Genomic DNA, 18,885 nt, shown 5'->3' with positions numbered 1-18,885 from the left:
AAGCCAGGGTTGAAGCGACTAAGGTTGGTTCCATCCCTGGCCACACCTCCGGAATGCTTCCACTATGCTGGTGGAGTTGGTGGGGGGCAGGAGCTCTGATGTGGAAAGTGCCCTGGGGAGGGCAAATTCGTCAGCATAGGCCCCCACCACTTCCTTCCCCCGCCCCAGATTGGGCTGTTAACCTCTTCCTTCTGCATTCTTATTCTTTGAGGCTATTTTAGTTTTATTGTGCTAACTACTACAAGGAGGGGATGATTAAAAATTATTAATGATAGCTCTTGCTTTTAACAATGGCCAGTAGCTAAAATACTGTTGGGTATTATTTTGCTCATGCATGAGAACTGTAAGTTGGAATGCAAGCTCCCATGTCTTCTCAAAGCATCATGAAGGTTGGGGAACCCTCTGGAGGGGCACCCCATAGGTGATGTACAGAAACCTCATAGTGGATGTACTGAAGTGCCATCCAGTTGCAGCCATACCTGTGGCTTTCTACACAGATGTTTGAACCATATAATATTTCCTCTTTACAGCAGGATATTTATAAAACAAACAAAAGAACAAATGGCAGTACATAGGAAAACTTTCATTTAACACAGAACAAGACCAACCAAGACAAGGAAACGCTGTGGATTAAGGTAGAAATACCTTTATTTGTTAGTCTTTGTGCTTACATTTCATTTCATACATGTGGGCCTCTACCTTGAAGAGTTTCATTCCTTTCTTCACAACAAGAAATTATTTAAAGCTCACAATATTTGCAACAGTGTGCATACAGCTGTGCACGCAAGCATCTAAACGTACAGAGGAAACTCTGCTTTACAATTTCATTAGCCGAAAGCAGAGGCAATCGTAAGTTGGGTTCTCTTTGCTTAATCATACTAAGGTTTAAAAATAAAAAGGTAAAGGTAGTCCCTTCGGCAAGCATCGGGTCATGACTAACTCATGGGCCGATGCCACATCACAAGGTTTACTAGGCAGGCTATGTTTGTGGGGTGGTTTGCAATTGCCTTCCCCAGACTACACTTTACCTCCAGCAAGCTGGGTACTCATTTTACTGACCTTGGAAGGATGGAAGGCTAAGTCCAGTGGTGGGATTCAGCCGGTTCGTACCACTTCGGCAGAACCGGTTGTTAAAATGGTGCTTGTAAACAACCAGTTGTTAAATTATTTGAATCCCACCACTGGCTAAGTCTACCTTAAGACAGGTACCTGAAACCAACTCCCATCAGGATTGAACTCAGGACGCAGGCAGAGCTTTGACTGCAGTGCTGCAGCTTGTCGCTGTGCTCCACAGGGATCGTCATCAATTTCACTAGTACTAAATTGATCACAGCATGCATGCACGGCTCTAACGATGGCATTTCATGTCACTTAGCTGCTTGCAAGTGTGACTATATTTAAGAAGCGACAAGGTTAATCCTCTGACTTTTTTTCTTTAAAAGCAAAGCAGGCACTGTGGAGATGAGAAAAGCAGTCTTTTCACGCTCACAACTTCAGCAGAAAGTAGTTAAGGAGTTAGCAGCGGCAATGAGAATGGAGTGCTGCATTTCACAAGCTTCCGTCCAGATCTCAAACCTGCAATGACTGATCACATGACAATCTCCTTCAACAGGAAACACCCCCCTCCCCCGCATTTGCATTTTACTCTGGCTTTTTACCTTTGTCCAGCTTCTCGTCTGATACACACTCATCTATCCTTTGTGTGAGGAAATAAATTCATTCTCCAGAAGCAGGATCCTGATCAAACACACTGCTTTCGTATTTGCAGTTTCTGGGCAGGCCTGTGTCTATGCCTTGCTGGATATTGTGCTACAGAAATAATTCACAACTGCCTTTTCCTTTCACGGGTGGGGAGTTAAGAACAAGGAAATCCAGGAAGTGAACGACTGCGACAGCACAATAGCAGCATGTTATCCACGGATGTGTGGATGCAGCCTTTAGAAGTGGGTAGGGCAGATAAAGGACACGTTAACAACACACATCAACATAGTCCAACATGGTGTTACTTAACTCAGAGACAAATGTCCGGCAAGCATCATCGGCACTACAGCGGACACACTAGAGGACAACTTACACATTTCAGCTTGAATTGTGGGCAACTTGCGGTGGACGTATTGCGCCAACTAGTCATGTTCAGTGGAGGCTTCTAACTGAGCTGGTAATGCTCATGGGGTAGACCCAGCCAGCTTTCCCCATCCAATCTCTTTCTTTATCACAGCCCCCTGCATGGGTTGTGTGACCAAGAACTTCCCTTGGTCCCCAACCGAGCCTTGACTAGTTGGATCCAACCTGATGTTTGGCTTGCTCTGTAGAATGGAATTGGGAGTTTGCAAGATTGCTTCTCCTTACAAAACAGGCAGTGATAGGGTGTGGATTCAGATTACTTATCCAAACATGCTAGATTTTTTGTTAATGTATAGGCAATGTTTTTGTGCGGAGGAGCATTTGTCAAGCAAGCTGTTATCAGACATGCTGAAGCCCAAATACAAGTTTATATACAACGTAACTATCTGCTGCTTTAGCGGGAAGCAAGTCCCTTGGGATTCTCAGATAAGCCAGGATTAGCACCTAGATTTATCTGACCTATCACATGTTGACAGCAAAAAATTGCCTAATTTTTTTTTATAAACAAGTGAACCATTCTACTCACACTGCAACACATTCTGGCCAGCAAGCAGTTAATGGCTCTGATTGCGTGTGAAAGTGCAATTCTCTAGAACTATCCCTGCAAGTTGATAAAAAAAACCCAACCTAGTAGTTAGTGAAAAGGCAATTTATCATCTATCCTCCATCTTGCCTCTCTGCTAGTCCTTTGTTTCTGCTGCCACCTACTAACCAGCAGTTGCTATTTAGATATACCTTTGAGTATGGCGGTCTGCAGATCCTACTTGAAAATTATCATTTGTGTTGTGACCTGCTCTGAGCCCTGCAGGGATAGGCCGGGATAGAAATCAAATCAAATTTTAAACAATAAAATGCCTCAAATGTGTACATAGGATTGAGGCAGAGAAACTGTCATCCCCCAGTTTGCTAAGGGGATTTGCTCTCTGCAGGGCTATACCACCAGGGAGGTATTTAAGCTTCGGTCCCTTTGGCAAAACAAAACGATGAGACAATAGAATTACTTTGGACTTGCACCAAGGGCAGGTAAAAAGTGTGCTAACTAAATGAATTCAGATGTGCATGCCACATTATGCTGCTGTCCACAATCATGGTTGATCCACTGCACTGGCACAGATGACCATCAACAAGGGTGGGAGAAACAGGCTTCCTGTATCTCCGTATTAAGGAAAAAGGATTAGAACCACAAGTTACCAGTGCATAAATGAAGGTTTAGCTTCTCCATAACTTTGTATGGACACATTTTTTCAGGTTTATTGTCCACAAGAATAGACTGTGGCTGATGAGGTCTTCTGTGAAAAGATGTGGGACTCATATCTACTAGGAAGAAAAAGAGTTTGGATTTATACCCCGCTTTTCTCAACTATAAGGAGTCAAAGCACAAACTCCTTCCCTTCCTCTCCCCACAACAGACACCTGGTGAGGTAGGAGGGGCTGAGAGAGTTCTAAGAGAACTGTGACTATCCCAAGTCACCCAGCACGGTTTATACGGAAGAGTGGTGAATCAAAATCTGGTTTTCTGGATTTGTTTGCCACTCATGTGGAGGAATGGGGAATTAAACTTGGTTCCCCAGATTAGAGTCTGACGCTCAAATGGAGGAGTAGGGAATCAAACCCGGTTCTCCAGATTTGAGTCCACTGCTCTTAACCACTACACCACACTGGCTGAGTTGAAGATAACTCCAGCTCAGAAGAGAGCAAGGATCTGTGGTATCAACTCCAATGCAGATCAGGTCTCTCATTCCTACAGAAACCTGAGAAGAGCACTGTGCAGTGGTTAGAGTGATGGATTAGGATCTGAGACTTGGGCTCAAACTCCCACTCTGGAATAGAAGCTAGCTAGGAGGAGGGCACAATATGAAGGCACAAGAGAAACAAATAAATTATCATATATCTGTTCAAGGAAAATCTTTCTACTAAGAGGTAACACTTCTCCAGGGTCTCATAACACCTTCCATCTAACTGTTTTAAGTACTGACACCAGGGATTTATTTGGAAAATTTGTATGCCACCTGTCCAGGCATACTTGAGAAAGCTCACAAGACAAAATTGAACCTGGGACCTTTTGTATGTAAATTCACTGAACCACGGCATACCCTAACATAGTGGGCATGCACAACGTATTTTCAAGAATATTTTAAAATGAGACTAATTTTGTCTACAATGACATAAAATACATATAATAGATTAACTGAAGAGTAAAGTTTTTTCAATCTTGTGAAGTGATTCTTTATCCAAATATGCTAATCCTGTTTGTGATTACTTAAGGCTACTCAAATATTTTGCATACTGCAACCTGAGTTTTATTTTTGATTTTTTTAACGTCTCAGCTGGCATAACTGCAAAGGCAGTACAGTCAGCTATAGTTTGTAGCTCTTTGGTATTTGGTACATTCATCATTTTACTTATAGAAAAACAAAGGTATCGACGCCTTTAAATTTCATGTGAATGTGTATTATATATATGCCAAATACCATAATCCGATATGCTATGAACTATGCATTTTATGTCGTTGAAGCAGTTACGTGATCAGGTTTGATAAGCATCCTAGATCTAATTTTGAGCCTGGCTCTCTTGCAGATCATTTGATCCAGAGAATGGGACCAGGAAGTGATAGGAGGTATTTCTCTACAGAGATGGAGAATCCCCAGATTTGCAGAAAAATACAAAAAATATTTCCCCATTAACATTTTCACAAAAATACCAAAATCTCACACTAGGAGAGTCAGGAAGATAGGTGGGGAACAAAGAGAAAGCAGTGCCACTGTGTCAGTCCAGTCAAATGATAAGGAAAGTGGTGACTGCCCACTGCAGGAAGGTGGGGAGTTGTTGTCGCGCCCTGTGCTGTAGACAAGCAGGAGGGGAGGGGGTGGAGCAAGATCAACTATGCCCTCCCCCCCAACACAGCCGCTGCGTGACTCAGATAAGTGAACCAGTCCCTGATCGTTACATTTATTTCAGTTCCTCCAAGTGAACTTTCCCTGGAAACCCACACTTCTCTTTCCTCCACGGCTTCACGACATCTCAAAAGGTTGTATTTCAACATCAACTGTGTGTCCCTGGAAACACACAGATAGTACCATGCTCCAGTAGTGTATAGTGACAGGTTGCTTAAGCCTGGCCTTGCACAAACTGGTAAACGAAGTGGTAAAGCTCTAAAGTAACGAAATGAACTGGACCACTACTGGCTGCAAAGCTGGTTTTGGATGCTCTCATACCAAAGCTCCCAGAAAGTAATGATGTAGTGATTCAGCAAGATACGAGGCCCTCCTTTTCCTTGTGTTTTGCCAGTTTTTTTCACTTTCCCACATCCAGATGCAGAAAAATATTGTTAAATGTTCATTGCTGACAGGTTGCAATCTAGTCTGCAGTCTTAGAATTCTACCGTTTGATCTTGCTACATGTGTAGGCTGGACTCAAATGTACAGCTAACGCTTGGGACCCCCTGGTTTCTGTTCATGGAGGTGTACCAATACACCCCGAGACTGCTAAATCCCCTTCTGTCAAAAAAGCTTGCGTACTGACTGCAGAAACCTCTCTGATATCAGTGCCTTCCATGTCGGTGCTGAAAAATTACTTTCGCTCTACAAGCTGAAAACCAAGGCATTCTGGAGTAAAATTCTGAAGAGCTCTGTGCCTTGGCAACAACAAAAAAGCCACTCAGACTGAAGTAACCATGTAATGTACTCTGTCACTAAGCTACAAGGCCCAGACGCTGGGTCTCGTTCCAACAGCACTTTCAGGGAAGTCTGGGAAACACTTATGCAGTCCTGCAAAAAAAAAAAAATGAAGGAAAAGACCTGAGCGAGATTAACTGAAGTATCTTCCACAGATTATCATTCTCCTTCAGATAAAAAAATAACACAACTGCAGAACATTAATGGAGCCACTAAGCGGCTACTAACACTTGTAGCTAGTGTGGAGAGATTGTCAGATAAATCGGAATATGGGAAACCTGAAAGGGAAACTGTTTGGGAAATGAAGGAATGGCAACTCCATACCGACAGATTGAGCCAAGAGAACCTCCGTTTTTAGATTTTTGGAACCCATAGCAGCACATTTCAGCAGTTTATTCACTACAACTGTATTTCAAGCAGCAAGTAGGATCATTTTGAAGAGCTGAGGTTGTACACAAGTCAACAGGGGCCCTGATAAACCAGCTATATTAGCTGGCGGGAAACCTATGTAGTGAACTTGCTCGGAGCTAACAGCATCTTTATTTTTCCAGTTATTAGCCTTATGACTGACGTTCCCAAGAAACCGCTGAACAGCAGTCATTGGGATACACAATTTTGTTTCAGAGCCAGTGTCCTTAAAGCTACCTGCTTGCCAAGAGTATGTGACATTCAGCAAGAATGTTCAGATGCTTTCCCCTCTTCTACCTAAGTGACAGGAGCAACGACGGAACAGAATACTCCGCATTTCTGCAACTTTCAGATTCCGCTATTCTCCCACATATAATCAGGAGGAGAAAGCTTGGGCTATACAAGCTTATTACAAGTCAGAAAAAACTCAGTTAATGTTGGCTGCACTTGAAGAATGCACCCAGCATGCCGCTGCACGCCTGAGGGGCACAGGCTCACAGTTTAGCAAACGTGCTTCAGAGTTAATCAGCGGGAAGCATTGGGTATGATCATGATACAACTATTTCAAACTGTGAACCAACCCTGGAATAAAGGTGGGGAAAGGTTTACATGCTCAGGATTTTGGATATGAGCAATGAATTAAAAAAAACACCCTGGTTCTGGGTCAAAGATTCTGTACACTTCAAGTGTCAGTTCAAACGACATGAGTGAAGGCTATGAGTTAGGAACTTGAATACACACCATCCTCCCCCCCCCCCACAACCCTCAGCTTAACAAAGCAGGCACCTGTAGGCCTTCAGTTCCGAAGTGCTCAAACACACAATGACACGTCGTAGTGAAAATACGCAAACAGGATCATGCCTGTCCCACACACACAGCATCTAAAGCACCTTACACCATGACAAGGTTTGTAAACCAACCCCATGGCGTCCGTTACATTCAGTGAGCCGACTTGTCAGTTTCTTCACCCGAAACAACTTATATTCTCAAGGAAAGCTGTTTTCGTGAAAACAGCACTCACTGGCCGGCCTTGTCAGAATCCTGAAACAAAGAGCACAGTTTTGCACAAGTCTGCGTTTCTACCGAGCTGAACTGTGACTCCATTGTATTCCAGGCCAAGTCAGCCAGTAAGAAGTCGTCCATGGCAGTCTGAGTCTCGTTGCTCGTAAGGAATAAGCTACTAAAGGTTTCAAAGCAGCTGTCCATAGTCTGTGTCTCGGCACTGTTCAGCTGCACTTTGCTCTCGGCCACCTGGCTTAAGGCGTTTCTCTCCAGAAGCTGCATTTCTGTCTGTGTCTCTGTGTCAGATGAGTCTGTGCTCATGGAGAAGGCAGACTGCTTCAGGATGTTGCCCAGAGGCAGATGGGGGCTGTCCAAGAAGAAGTTCAAGTCGGTCTGGGTCTGCGTGTCAAACATCTCCAGGCCCAAAAAGTTCACGTTACCTCTGCAGTTGTATGGCTGCACCGTGTTGTCTGAAAATAAGTCCGTTTGAGTTTCAATATCCAGTGATTCCAAGACCGGCTCTGAGGTCAAGTTACCGAATTCAGCCTCCTCTGTCTGAGTCTGGATATTGGAGGCAGTGAAGAAATCCTCAATGTCAAAATCTATTGCTGCATTCTGGTTAGGGCCAGAAGGCAGGGGTGGTTCAGCGTGAGGGTTAGCATCTGTCAGAAGACCACGGTTATGTAATGATTGCTCAGCAGTATTACCTGAAAAAATAGTTTCAAGGTCACTCAATAACTCCATGGTCTGAGTTTGGTTGTCAGTCATAACTTGCTGCGGAAGCAGATTATGCTGTGTGCTGAAGTTGATCATCGCCTCGGATTTTGCGTCCTGACTCAAAGACTTGCAGGTTTCTCTTTGTAGCAGGTTCTGATCCAGCTCACTGGCAATCAAGCTGCTGCCAGAAAGGACCACTGGGGATGAATCGAACGACGAAGTAACATCGTCAAAAATGTCATTGCACATCACAGCCTGGTCCATTTGTACTCTTCCATCCATCCCCTTCTGGGACCTGTTGGTCTGAGTCTCTCTCGAAATTCCACATGACTGAAAGCAAGCGTGGGCAAAAGCATCCGTCTGGGCAGCGATGGATGAGGTCGGCTTCGAACCCGGCAACAGAGTCTGTGTCTGAACGCTAATGGGCAGCAGAACTTGCGAACTGAACGTCAGATCGGTTTGAGAACAAGAGGACACGGAGGAATCGGGAGCCCAAGACGCAGAGGGTGCAAAGTTCTGTGCAATAAAGGACAGGTCCGTCTGGATGTCTGTGGAACAGATCCCGTTCTTGTAACATACGGCTTCCAGACCCTGCACTGCACTATTTGAGGCCGCTTTACCCAAATCGACTTGGATTCCTGTGCTGACCGGCTCAAAGCTGACAGAGCTTTTGGTTTTTGAAAGGGGTGCTGTGTCTCTAAAAGTAAGTGCTTCAGCCTCCATCGTTGGTAGTACAATTCCTACCGGCAGAGGCATTAAGTGAACCGTGCTCATTACAGAGCCTTTGTCATCCACAGCAACGACGACGGGTTTCACAGAAGAGTCTGGTGCCAACAGGCATACGGGCAAGTGAGTAAGCTGCATTACAGGAAGTTTAACCAGAGCTACTTTGGGCTTCGGTAGAAGCAACTTTGGTGCATTTTTTGGTTGTGCCTGTGTTGGCTTAGTGGTACAGCAATGGGTGGAATCCTCTAAAGAGGTTGCAAGTTTTATCTCGGATGTCTCCAAGTCTTTAGTACCAGCACGTCGGCTAGCAGCATCGCCAGAGCTTTCTGTTGCTTCTTCTCCCAGCTGATGATTGGAGGCTGCCATTTCCATTCTCCGTTTCTTACACGGTGGATCCCTGTAAATATTCAACATATGGAATTCAAAGCAGATCTATTTAGAAAAATCTCAACAGTTTTAATTTGATTTGGGCAATAGTCAACAGAAGGCATCTTTGAGATCACTCCTGGCCAAAGAAAGCCATTGTTCAAAATTTGTAGCCGATACATTTGAACTGTGACGACAACTTTTTTTTAAGTTACCCTGCAGATAGTTCAGCAAGATTTAAGTCCAATATTCAAAACAGCACTAGGGCACATCCAATCAGCTTTTTTGCTAAAGCAAGCTCAGTTTCCCTTTTTATGACAGTCCCTGCCTCACGTGGCTTTTGTTCACGTAGGTCCTGTGATTTTCACCATAGCATACCGGGTGCTAGCAGGATCCAATCCAGCTTCCTAAACTTGGGGGTGGGAGAGGGAGAAGGGAATGGAAACGCAACAGGTAGCTAACTCCCTGAATTGTTCTTGGTTGTACATAGCCTGGGAAAATCCCTGCTCACTTTCAAGGGAAAATTTAGGATAAAGCAAAAAGAAAAAGGAGCAAAGGAACAATCAGTGGTAGCAACTTGTGAAAGTTGAGAAGACTCTGAACAACCTAAATTAAAAGCGAAAATATGCATGCATGCACACACAGAGCAGTTACACTTTCAGTTCATTCCACAGTGAAAATACAGACATTACCTGTGTTCAACAGGGATCTCATGCTGAGTTCTATAAATATGTGATAACAGGGCCGTCCTGCTGGCATAGGGGCAGCCACAAGTACACTGAAAGGTCTTGCCGCAGTCCTCGATGTGTCGCTTCAAATCCCATATGGTGCCATAGGAATTATTACATTTATCACATTTATGCTTCTTCTCGGCGTGCATTTTCATGAAGTGCTGAAACAGGCCAAATAGGTTAAACAAGCCGTTAGGACACAAACAATGTTCTCAAGATGTTCTCACGTTCTAGCATGGATCTTTAAAACAAGGACACTATTAAATATGCCATGGATAGGCAGAAGAGCCCAGTGGTTCAGAGTGGTACACTGCAGTACTGCAGCTCACACCACTACAGATTTTACACACTCTTTTCTGAAAAGGAAAAAGATATTTTTCCAAAGGAGGAAGTCAAAGCAATTTTGGATATAGTTTTTACAACCCACACACTGTCGCTCATTTTCCTTCCTAGTTACTGAAGTACTTCTGCCAATCTAATTGACTTGAAATCTAACCATTGTTCTGCACGTTTAGTAAGTTCAATTTGGCTATAGAATTACTTTAAGACTATCATTAAGATATTTCCAGTACCTCAAGAAAGCAATTACGGAACTGGTACAATGGAAAAGAGCTATCTGCTTGATTTTAATAACCTGCTGTGCCTCTGGCCAGCCCATGGTAACCAAAACTGCTATTGCCATCAGCGAGGGAGGAGGGCAATTACGTCAAGAGTTGTGATTCTGCCAACAAACCAGTTGTTTGTGGGAAGAACTGCTTAGAAGTAGAACACTTGACCCTCTCTCCACTTGCAGGTTTAATTACAACATTACCTTTGCAGAGATGTCTTTGTAGGCATTATAACTCTGTTTTTGATTTAATTATGTTTTAATAGTGATTTTATTATGCATGTTTTAATCAGTTAACTGCCTGGTTGGCCCTTACGAGGGAAGAAATGTGCAATATAAATTTTGCAAATTAAAAAAAATAGGGGGCTCTGCTCAGCTCCTGGATGTTTCCAGGGAGGCCTTGCTGTTTGCTCAAATCCCAGAGAAATGCACTGATTATGAATAACAAAATATTATGAATTCACTCTATTATTGTTCACCGCCCTGAGCCCTCCGGGGGAGGGCGGTATATAAACCTAACCAATAAATAAATAAATAAATATTGTGAGGTTTTTAAGATACATACCTGTCTTACAAGAGAAAATTGTGAAAAAGGCCTTCCGGGTCCTCTTGGGCAGCCTTCAATGGGACAGCAGTAGTATTTCTGTCGTGCTTTCAAGTCTTTCTTTGTTGCAGGATTTATTTTCTCATCCTGAAGCAGTAAAATATTATTGAGGATGCAAACATCTGGAGTCTTATGCTCTTAGAATTATTTGAAATAAAAAGTACCTTTTCAATGTTTTCCTGCCTCAATACTTGAGGTCAGATCTATTCCGCTATGAAAGTTTCAATAATTCCCTACAGAAAAAGATTTTTTTGAAGATTCTTCCGCAATATACTAGATCACTTGGTCCAGTGCTTAAGCAGTCAGGAGTGACTGTTTGGGTAAAACTCCCCCCCCCCCCTTTCTGCTGAATCAAAGAACTTTTAACTTCTGTGGAAAAAGCTTTTTAAAGCTGAACTGTGAATTAGAAATTAGTATATCGATGGAAGATCGACATGTTTGATTTTCTGGGTAAGTAACGTGCCTATAAGTACTTATAGAATGTGATCAGAGTTCTTCTCACTTTGCAAGACACTTTGATTTCACACTGAGAAGAGAAATGCGGGCTACAATTCCATGAATAAAGTCTAATCCTATCACTTTGAGTAGGCCAATGTGTCCATGTTGTGATTCTGTACCAGTGCAGAAAAAGCAGCCAGATGCAGGCTGGAGTTGCCTGCAAATCTCAGCTTTTATTTATTCATTTATAGCAGCACGTTTCTATCCCTTATGGCCGCACACCTGTTTGAAAGTGTAAGTCTAAAAAAATAGTCAGTCAGGGAGCAGGGGTTTGCAATGCCTGGCCGCCCCCCCTCCTTTGCTTTACCCCATGGCTTGCATTAGCATGATAAACCGTAAGCAGTCAAAATTGCAATTTTATACAGATCAACAAAAAACCATCATTCTACAAATACAGAGGGCTGAACCTGATTTTTCCTGGTGCAGGATTTGAATTGGATGGGTGCAGAGTTTTAAAGTTGTGTTTCTGTACACTGAGGCTCCCAAAAGCTTTCATCCAAGGCCCTTTGAAAAGCTAGATTAGACGTTCCAACCTGACAAAGCCTTTATTACAAGGGTGGAGAAATTTTTTTAACATCAATGCTGGATACAATTATAACTCATCCAGAACTAAGTGTAGAAGTAATTTAATGAATTGCAAAGTTGTCAGTTAGTTTTGCACAGTGTTCATGTTTGTAAAATTTAAATATTTATAATAAAGATTTAAAAACAAAAAGAAAACTGGATAAGCCATTCCAACCTGTCCAAGCCTTTATTATAAATGTCGGCAGATGTTTCAACATCAATGCCAGATATTGTTATTACTCATCTGGAATTAAGTACATAACTTAATGAATTCCAAAGTTGTTAGTCAGTTTTGTGCAACATTCATGCTTGCAAAATTTGTACATTTATAATTAAAAAATGTAACAAGAAAAGCTGGATTAGACATTCCAGCCTGACAAAGGCTTTATTATAACTGTGGGAAAATGCCCAACCCAACAGCTTCTCTATTCTTTATCTTCCTTAGCAGTGATTTACTCCTTGTACAGAAGGGAAAGGAAAAGAAAAAAACAACCTGGACTCCAACCTGGAAAATCCAAAGATTTGGTCTCACAGATACTGTAATTTTAGCAGGGGCTGAGGCTGCTCTTATACATTCAATAGCAATGAAAAAATAGCATTAAGAGCCAAGAGAAAGTCTCCACTTCCAACATATAAGCATCTTTGAAAGAAGCAAATGCCAGCACGAAGTATTTGTTTCATATTTCCAAGTACCAGCTGCTTCAAGTTTCCAGTTCTGTGAGATTTCATCAAGGAGCTAAAAACAGGCAAGCGGCACCAAAAGCTTTCATCTCCCTCCAGTCAACGTGTTTAATGCCTTTTCTCAAAACTGAATTCTACATATTGGGTTTAAGATCACACCATTCAATAATATAACCCAACAGTGCAACTGAAATATGAATACAATTAAGTATATCCCATGGCAGCGAGTTCGAAGGACGAGTTCTAAGGACGTATGAAAAACTCAGGTGTGGGAAAGGAGATAGAAAAAACACTAGAAGGCTGGTTTTAAAACAAACAATTTAATCCTGATAATTCGTTTGACCTCAGAGCTAACAACAAGCTTAAGCACATCACCTAGTAGTTTTAAACTAGCAATTTGTTTTCACTTAATGTGGTCTAAGTTTTGCTTGTAAGAGGGTTAAAGTAGGTTTTTGAACTACTTATTTTGGACTAATTAGCTACAGCCCACTGTCAAAGGTTTATCAGACCTACGTCGAAATATTTTTATAGAGAAATTAGCCAACCACCCTCAAGTATAGTCTTACAGACAAAGCAGAACTTATTTTCAGGATAAACAGAATAAAACAGGAAAAACAGAGAAGATATTAAAGATAGGTCATCTTTGGGAAGAAGCTTCTTTGCTTGCTAAAACACCGCAGTACTAATTCAAAGGGATACTTTGGAGCCAACAGCACTGCTGCCAATTACTGATGAAGAAGAAAAGAACTCTGGTGATGCCAATACCTTTGAGCTTTGGCTGAGTATATTATGACCAGGGCTAATCAAGTAGAAGTAGGGGAGTATGTGAAAGGCAGAAAACAGAGCTAGTGTGGTGTAGTGGTTACAGTACAGGAGTAGGATCTGGAAAATTCTGTTCAAAGCCCCAGTCTATTCAACACCTGTTCAAAACCCAGTCTATCATGCAGGGCAATCACACACTACGGCCCCTTCCGCACATGCATAATAATGCACTTTCAATTCTCTTTCACAATTGTTTGCAAGTGGATTTTGCTATTCCACAAAGTAAAAAATCCAACTGCAAAGTGCATTGAAAGTGCATTATTCTGCATGTGCGGAAGGGGCCTACGGGTCTAAACTACCTCACAGGGTGTTGTGAAGACAAAATGGAGAAGGAGAGAATGTTGGTCCTCACTGCAAATTATAAATAAAGGGGTTGAGTCACTCTGGCTCTGTACAGCATGTGCATGCACACATTAGCTAACAGGGTATCAACACGGACAGTTTCTTTGGTCAGAGAAGGATCTAGCCTAGCTACCCAAAACTTTTTGTGGGATATATTACAGATCAAACCTAGCACCCTAGGCATACAAAGCGTAGAAATTTAACAAGTTACACTGCATGGTTTTATTCTGTGAAGTGCTGTTATTGCTTTCATTGTCAGAAATTTGAACTTTAGGTATTATTTGCTAAGGGATGCTTTCAATAGCATTAAACTATTGCGGGTAGCTTTTAGTATAAATGCACTTCCCTAACAAATGTAGTTAATGATGCACCTGATGAAGTGAGGCTTTTTGTAAGCTTCTGTACTTGAACTGGCTAGTATTAAGCCACCTGAACACTTTTCACAGAGCAAGCAGAATAATTTTTTAACGCACCAATAAATAAGTACAAACTGAACTGAATACCCTTCCTGACGCTACCACCAAGCACACTAGATAATGTTGGGTCTTTCATTGTCAGCTTAGCCTGTCTCACAGGACTGGTGTAAAGATAAATCAGCCATGAAGGACGCTAGGTGACCCTGGGCTGGTCATTCCTCATGCTAGCCCACCTCACAAGGATGCTGTTAGGCAAGAATAACAAAGAGGTGGACATGCTAACTTGTTTGAAAAAACAAAAGTCCAGCAGCACCTTAAAGACTAACACATAAACTTTCACAATCTCACCCAGAATTAATTGGAGAAAGAACAAGATGTTCATTTATTTAATTCATTTCTGTGCTGCCTTTCCATGCAATTCTGGGTGCCCAAGGCAGTAAACAAAGCCATTAACAGATTTTTAAAAACATACACCAGAAAAACAGTACTAGAAAGCCAGAGCTAGAATACTCAATGCTTGAAAAAACACCTAAAATGGACTAAATACATCTTTTTAAAAAAGCGGACAAAAATCAACACATGTTAAAAAACATGTGAAGAGAGTTGAGTAGACCCTGGTATCAACATGGGAGCCAGCGAGTGGCTAAGAGCAGGTGGACTCCAATCTGGTGAACTGGGTTTGTTTCCCCACTACTCTACATGAAGCCTCCTGGTTGACCTTGGGCTTCTCACAGTTCTCTCAGAACTCTCTCAGCCCCACCTAACCTCACAAGGTGTTGTGGGGGAGGAGGTGATTGAAAGTAACTTTGAGACTCCTGGAGGTCGAGTATAAATCCACACTCTCTTCAAGTGATTTTTAAAGCACACTGGCAAACAGCATGGTGCAGAGCTTGGGAATATCGGCCTAGTGTTTGGGAGATCCAGGTTCAAATCCCTACTGGTGCTGCCTGGACGACCTTGGCCCAGCCCTATTCTCTCCACCTAGCCTTCTTCACAGGGTTGTTGTGAGAATAAAACAGAGGGGAGGAGTAAGATGCAAGCCACTCTGTGTCGTCACTGGGGAGAAAGGGAAGGTATGAATGAATGAAACCAGCAAACAATCGAAGGTGGCGTCCCTTCCCTCCCACTGAAGCCCGGGGCGAGCAGGGAAGGGGCGTGGCAGCGAGCCTACCTGCTCCACGCGGTGGGCCTTGCGGAGGTGCATGCTCAGCGCCGGCGGGTTGGGCAGCACTTTGCCGCAGCCCGGCACGGTGCACAGGATGTTGCTCCGGACGGCCCGCGAGAGATCCGTCACCGAAGGCCTCACCAGCTCCCACGGACCAGCCGGGCGCTCGAGGACGCCGCGGGGAGTCGAGCGCGGGGGACGCCCCAGAGCCAGGCCGGCGCGCCCAGCGGGCTCCTGAGGAGAGGCGGTGGCGGCCGCCATGTTGCCCGGCGCGACCCCTCCCCCGCCAACCGGTCGGGCACTTCCGGTGAGGGGGAGAAGGGCCCGAGGATGCGGCGGCGGCAGGACTGGCAGGCGATCGTGCAGGTTCTTGACGGATCATTTGCATATTCGCCAGGGGCACGTGACTGAGGTGGCCTGAAGCCGCGCCCCCTCCGTGGCTGGCTCCGCCCATGGGGAGGGGCGTTTGAGCGGAGCAGCTGTGATTGGAAGGATGTCATTTACTTAACTCGTGGCCTACTTCTTCCCCCAATAGAAGACCCAAAGCGGCCTACGTTGTTTTCCAATCCCCCATTTGATTGTCACATTTGATTCTGTGAGCGAGGGTTGAGCGGATAGTGGGACTGGCCCGAGGTCGCCCAGCAAGCTGCCGTTGTAGAACTGGGATTCGAACTTGGATCTCCCACATCTTAGTTCGACACTCTTTGGGCTGTAATCTGTAATACTGCACTACTACTTTTTAAACGTATAATTATCCTGCAATTATTATGGTGTCCCTTTTAATGTCATTTAAATACCTTGGTTATACTCTGCATTTCTCTCCAGTGGAAACTAAAAGCAGTTTACAACATCATTCCCCTTTCCTCCGTTTTTGTTTCACAGCAACAACTTTGTGAGGTGGGTGGATTCATCCAGAAAGGCAGACAGAGACAAGCTTCCTTAGCCTGCTGGGGATCTGAACTCCCATGATAGTCCAATTTCATATCCTAGAATGACTGTTTTATATTGCTGCAACCACATACTATTTCTCTATAACGACTGAGAGTTACAATAAGCTTCCTTTTGCTCTAACCCTTTCCAGTGCTTATTTGGAAAATCAGTTTTTATACCAATGCATCTCCTGCTCTTGTCTTTTTTTCGGTCAAATTAATCAGAGCTTGGGATACTGTGCAGTTTTTATAGATCCTTCTCCTGAGGGACTTGTGAGGAACACAAAACATAGCTACTTCTTGAAATCCGGAGTTAGAGTGTGGTTTCCTCCTCCCCCCACCCCCGCGGCTCCTTCAGAGCTCGGGGTGGGGGTAATGCGTGATTGTTGTTTTCAGACATGTGCCTAGGGGTATGAGCAGTGATATGCTGGTGATTTGTGGGTAACTTAGTGCAAAAATCATGTGGATCCCTGAGGAACCGTGTTAAATAATATTTTTGGAGGGCAAGTATATGGAGGTACTAAGTCTTTCCCTCTGCACCATTTCCCCTCCAAAACTGCTTCTTGCCTCATTGGGGGAAGCATATTAGGTCTCCCCCAGGGGTCACATTTGCAGCTGGAGGGGAGGGGACATGAATCCAGGAAAATTACATACCAGCCTTAATCTAACCCACTCCTTGTCTCTGTGACAGCTATTTAGCAATAGAAATGTGCTGCTCCGTTTATTTGCCACAATTTTTGAACTGGAGATACCTGGAATTGAACCCAGAATCTTGTGTCTGCAAGCACATTCTCACGGGCCATCAAGTCCTGCCATGCAGGAACACACAATCAAAGCACTCCTCATGCACGTAGGTAAGGGGGGGGGGTTCTCGGGTTTGAAAAACCCCCCCATTCATGTCCGAAGCTCCGCCCCTCCGTTTGTGGGTTTTTTAAACATTTTAGTGCTTTTTCGGTTTTTGGCCTGCAAGGGGCGCATTGTTTGGGCTAGCAGCACCAAACTTTCAGGGATTGTTTGGGGGACTCTCCTGATGATACCTGCCAGGTTTGGTGAGGTTTGATCCAGGGGGTCCAAAGTTATGGACTCCCAAAGGGGGTGCCCCATCCTCCATTGTTTCCAATGGGAGCTAATAGAAGATGGGGGCTACACCTTTGAAGGTCCATAACTTTGGACACCCTGAACCAAACTTTACCAAATCTGGCAGGTATCATCAGGAGAGTCTCTTATTGATACCACCCAGGTTTTGTGAAGTTTGGTCCAGGGAGTCCAAAGCTATGGACTCCCAAAAGGGGTGCCCCATCCCCATTGTTTCCAATGGGAGCTAATAGGAGATGGGGGCTACACCTTTGAGGGTCCATAACTTTAGACCCCCTGAACCAAACTTCACCAAACCTGGGTGGTATCATTAGGAGAGACTCCTAAAGATACCCTGAAAGTTTGGTGCTTCTAGTTTAACAATTTCACCCCTGACAGCAGGCACCCCCCAAATTTCCCCAGATTCTCCTTTTAAATCCACCCCCTTTGGTATGGATTTAAAGGGAGAATCTGAGATCCTCAGTTTAGAAGAAGAAGAAGAGTTTGGATTTATATGTCATCTTTCTCTCCTGCAGGAGACTCAAAGGAGCTTACAATCTCCTTGCCCTTCCCCCCTCACAAGAAACACCCTGTGAGTGGGTGGGGCTGAGAGAGCTCAGAAAAGCTGTGACTAGCCCAAGGTCACCCAGCTGGCATGTGTGGGAGTGCACAGGCTAATCTGAATTCCCCAGATAAGCCTCCACAGCTCAAGTGGCAGAGCAGGGAATCAAACCCGGTTCCTCCAGATTTTAGAATGCACCTGCTCTTACCCACTACGCTACATTGAAAGTGATGCTGTTTCAGGGTGGGGGATAATCCACCCCAAAACAGCATCACTTTCAATGTTCTTTAACTAGGGACCCCAGATTCTCCCTTTAAGGTGGATTTAAAAGGAGAATTTGGGCTCTCTAGTTTAAACACCATTGAAAGTGATGCTGCTTGGGGGTGGATTCCAGCATCACAGTGGCTGCCCGGGAGGGGGGGGGAGGGGCGCAAAACTCAGATTTTGCACCAGGCTCCATTTTCCCTCTATGCCTCTGCCCAGAGGGGAGGGGCAGGGCAGGGGAGTCTGCCATCCCCGACCTCGGAGAGCTGCTTTTATAAGCGCTAGGCCAGGGGCAGGGCTTGGGGAGGCGTGGCCATGCCCTAGGGGTGGGTGGGGGTGTGGCCCCACCCCCAACCCCCCCCCTTAAAAATCTATACCTACGTCCCTGGCACCCCTGACATGTGATCATCCAGCCTGTTTAAAAACCTCCCAAGAAGGAGAATCTACCACTCTCTGAGGCAGTGAATTTCACTGTGGAACAGCCCTGGCAGTCAGAAGGTTCTTCCTAATGTTTAGGTGAAATCTCTTTTCCTGCACCTTGAATCCATTGCTCCGGGGTCCTAGTCTCTGAGGCAGCAGAAAACAAGCTTGCTCCCTCTTCAACATGGC

The 18,885-nt window shown here is 44.2% G+C and overlaps 1 protein-coding gene across 1 annotated transcript; it reads right to left on the bottom strand.

Moving 5' to 3' along the window:
- Nucleotides 1-630: 630 nt before the first annotated feature.
- ATMIN (ATM interactor) lies at nucleotides 631-15,836 on the bottom strand. The gene is made up of 4 exons (XM_048515743.1): nucleotides 15,454-15,836; nucleotides 10,921-11,046; nucleotides 9,710-9,909; nucleotides 631-9,048 (listed from the first exon to the last, which is right to left on the bottom strand). The coding sequence occupies exons 1-4, from the start codon at nucleotides 15,706-15,708 to the stop codon at nucleotides 7,224-7,226; spliced, it is 2,406 nt and encodes an 801-aa protein (XP_048371700.1). The 5' UTR covers nucleotides 15,709-15,836; the 3' UTR covers nucleotides 631-7,223.
- Nucleotides 15,837-18,885: the final 3,049 nt, after the last annotated feature.

Source organism: Sphaerodactylus townsendi, linkage group LG14 (genome assembly GCF_021028975.2).
Source record: "Sphaerodactylus townsendi isolate TG3544 linkage group LG14, MPM_Stown_v2.3, whole genome shotgun sequence".
In the NCBI taxonomy this organism is placed as follows: Eukaryota; Metazoa; Chordata; class Lepidosauria; order Squamata; family Sphaerodactylidae; genus Sphaerodactylus; species Sphaerodactylus townsendi.
This window is presented reverse-complemented; position numbering and strand designations above follow the sequence as displayed.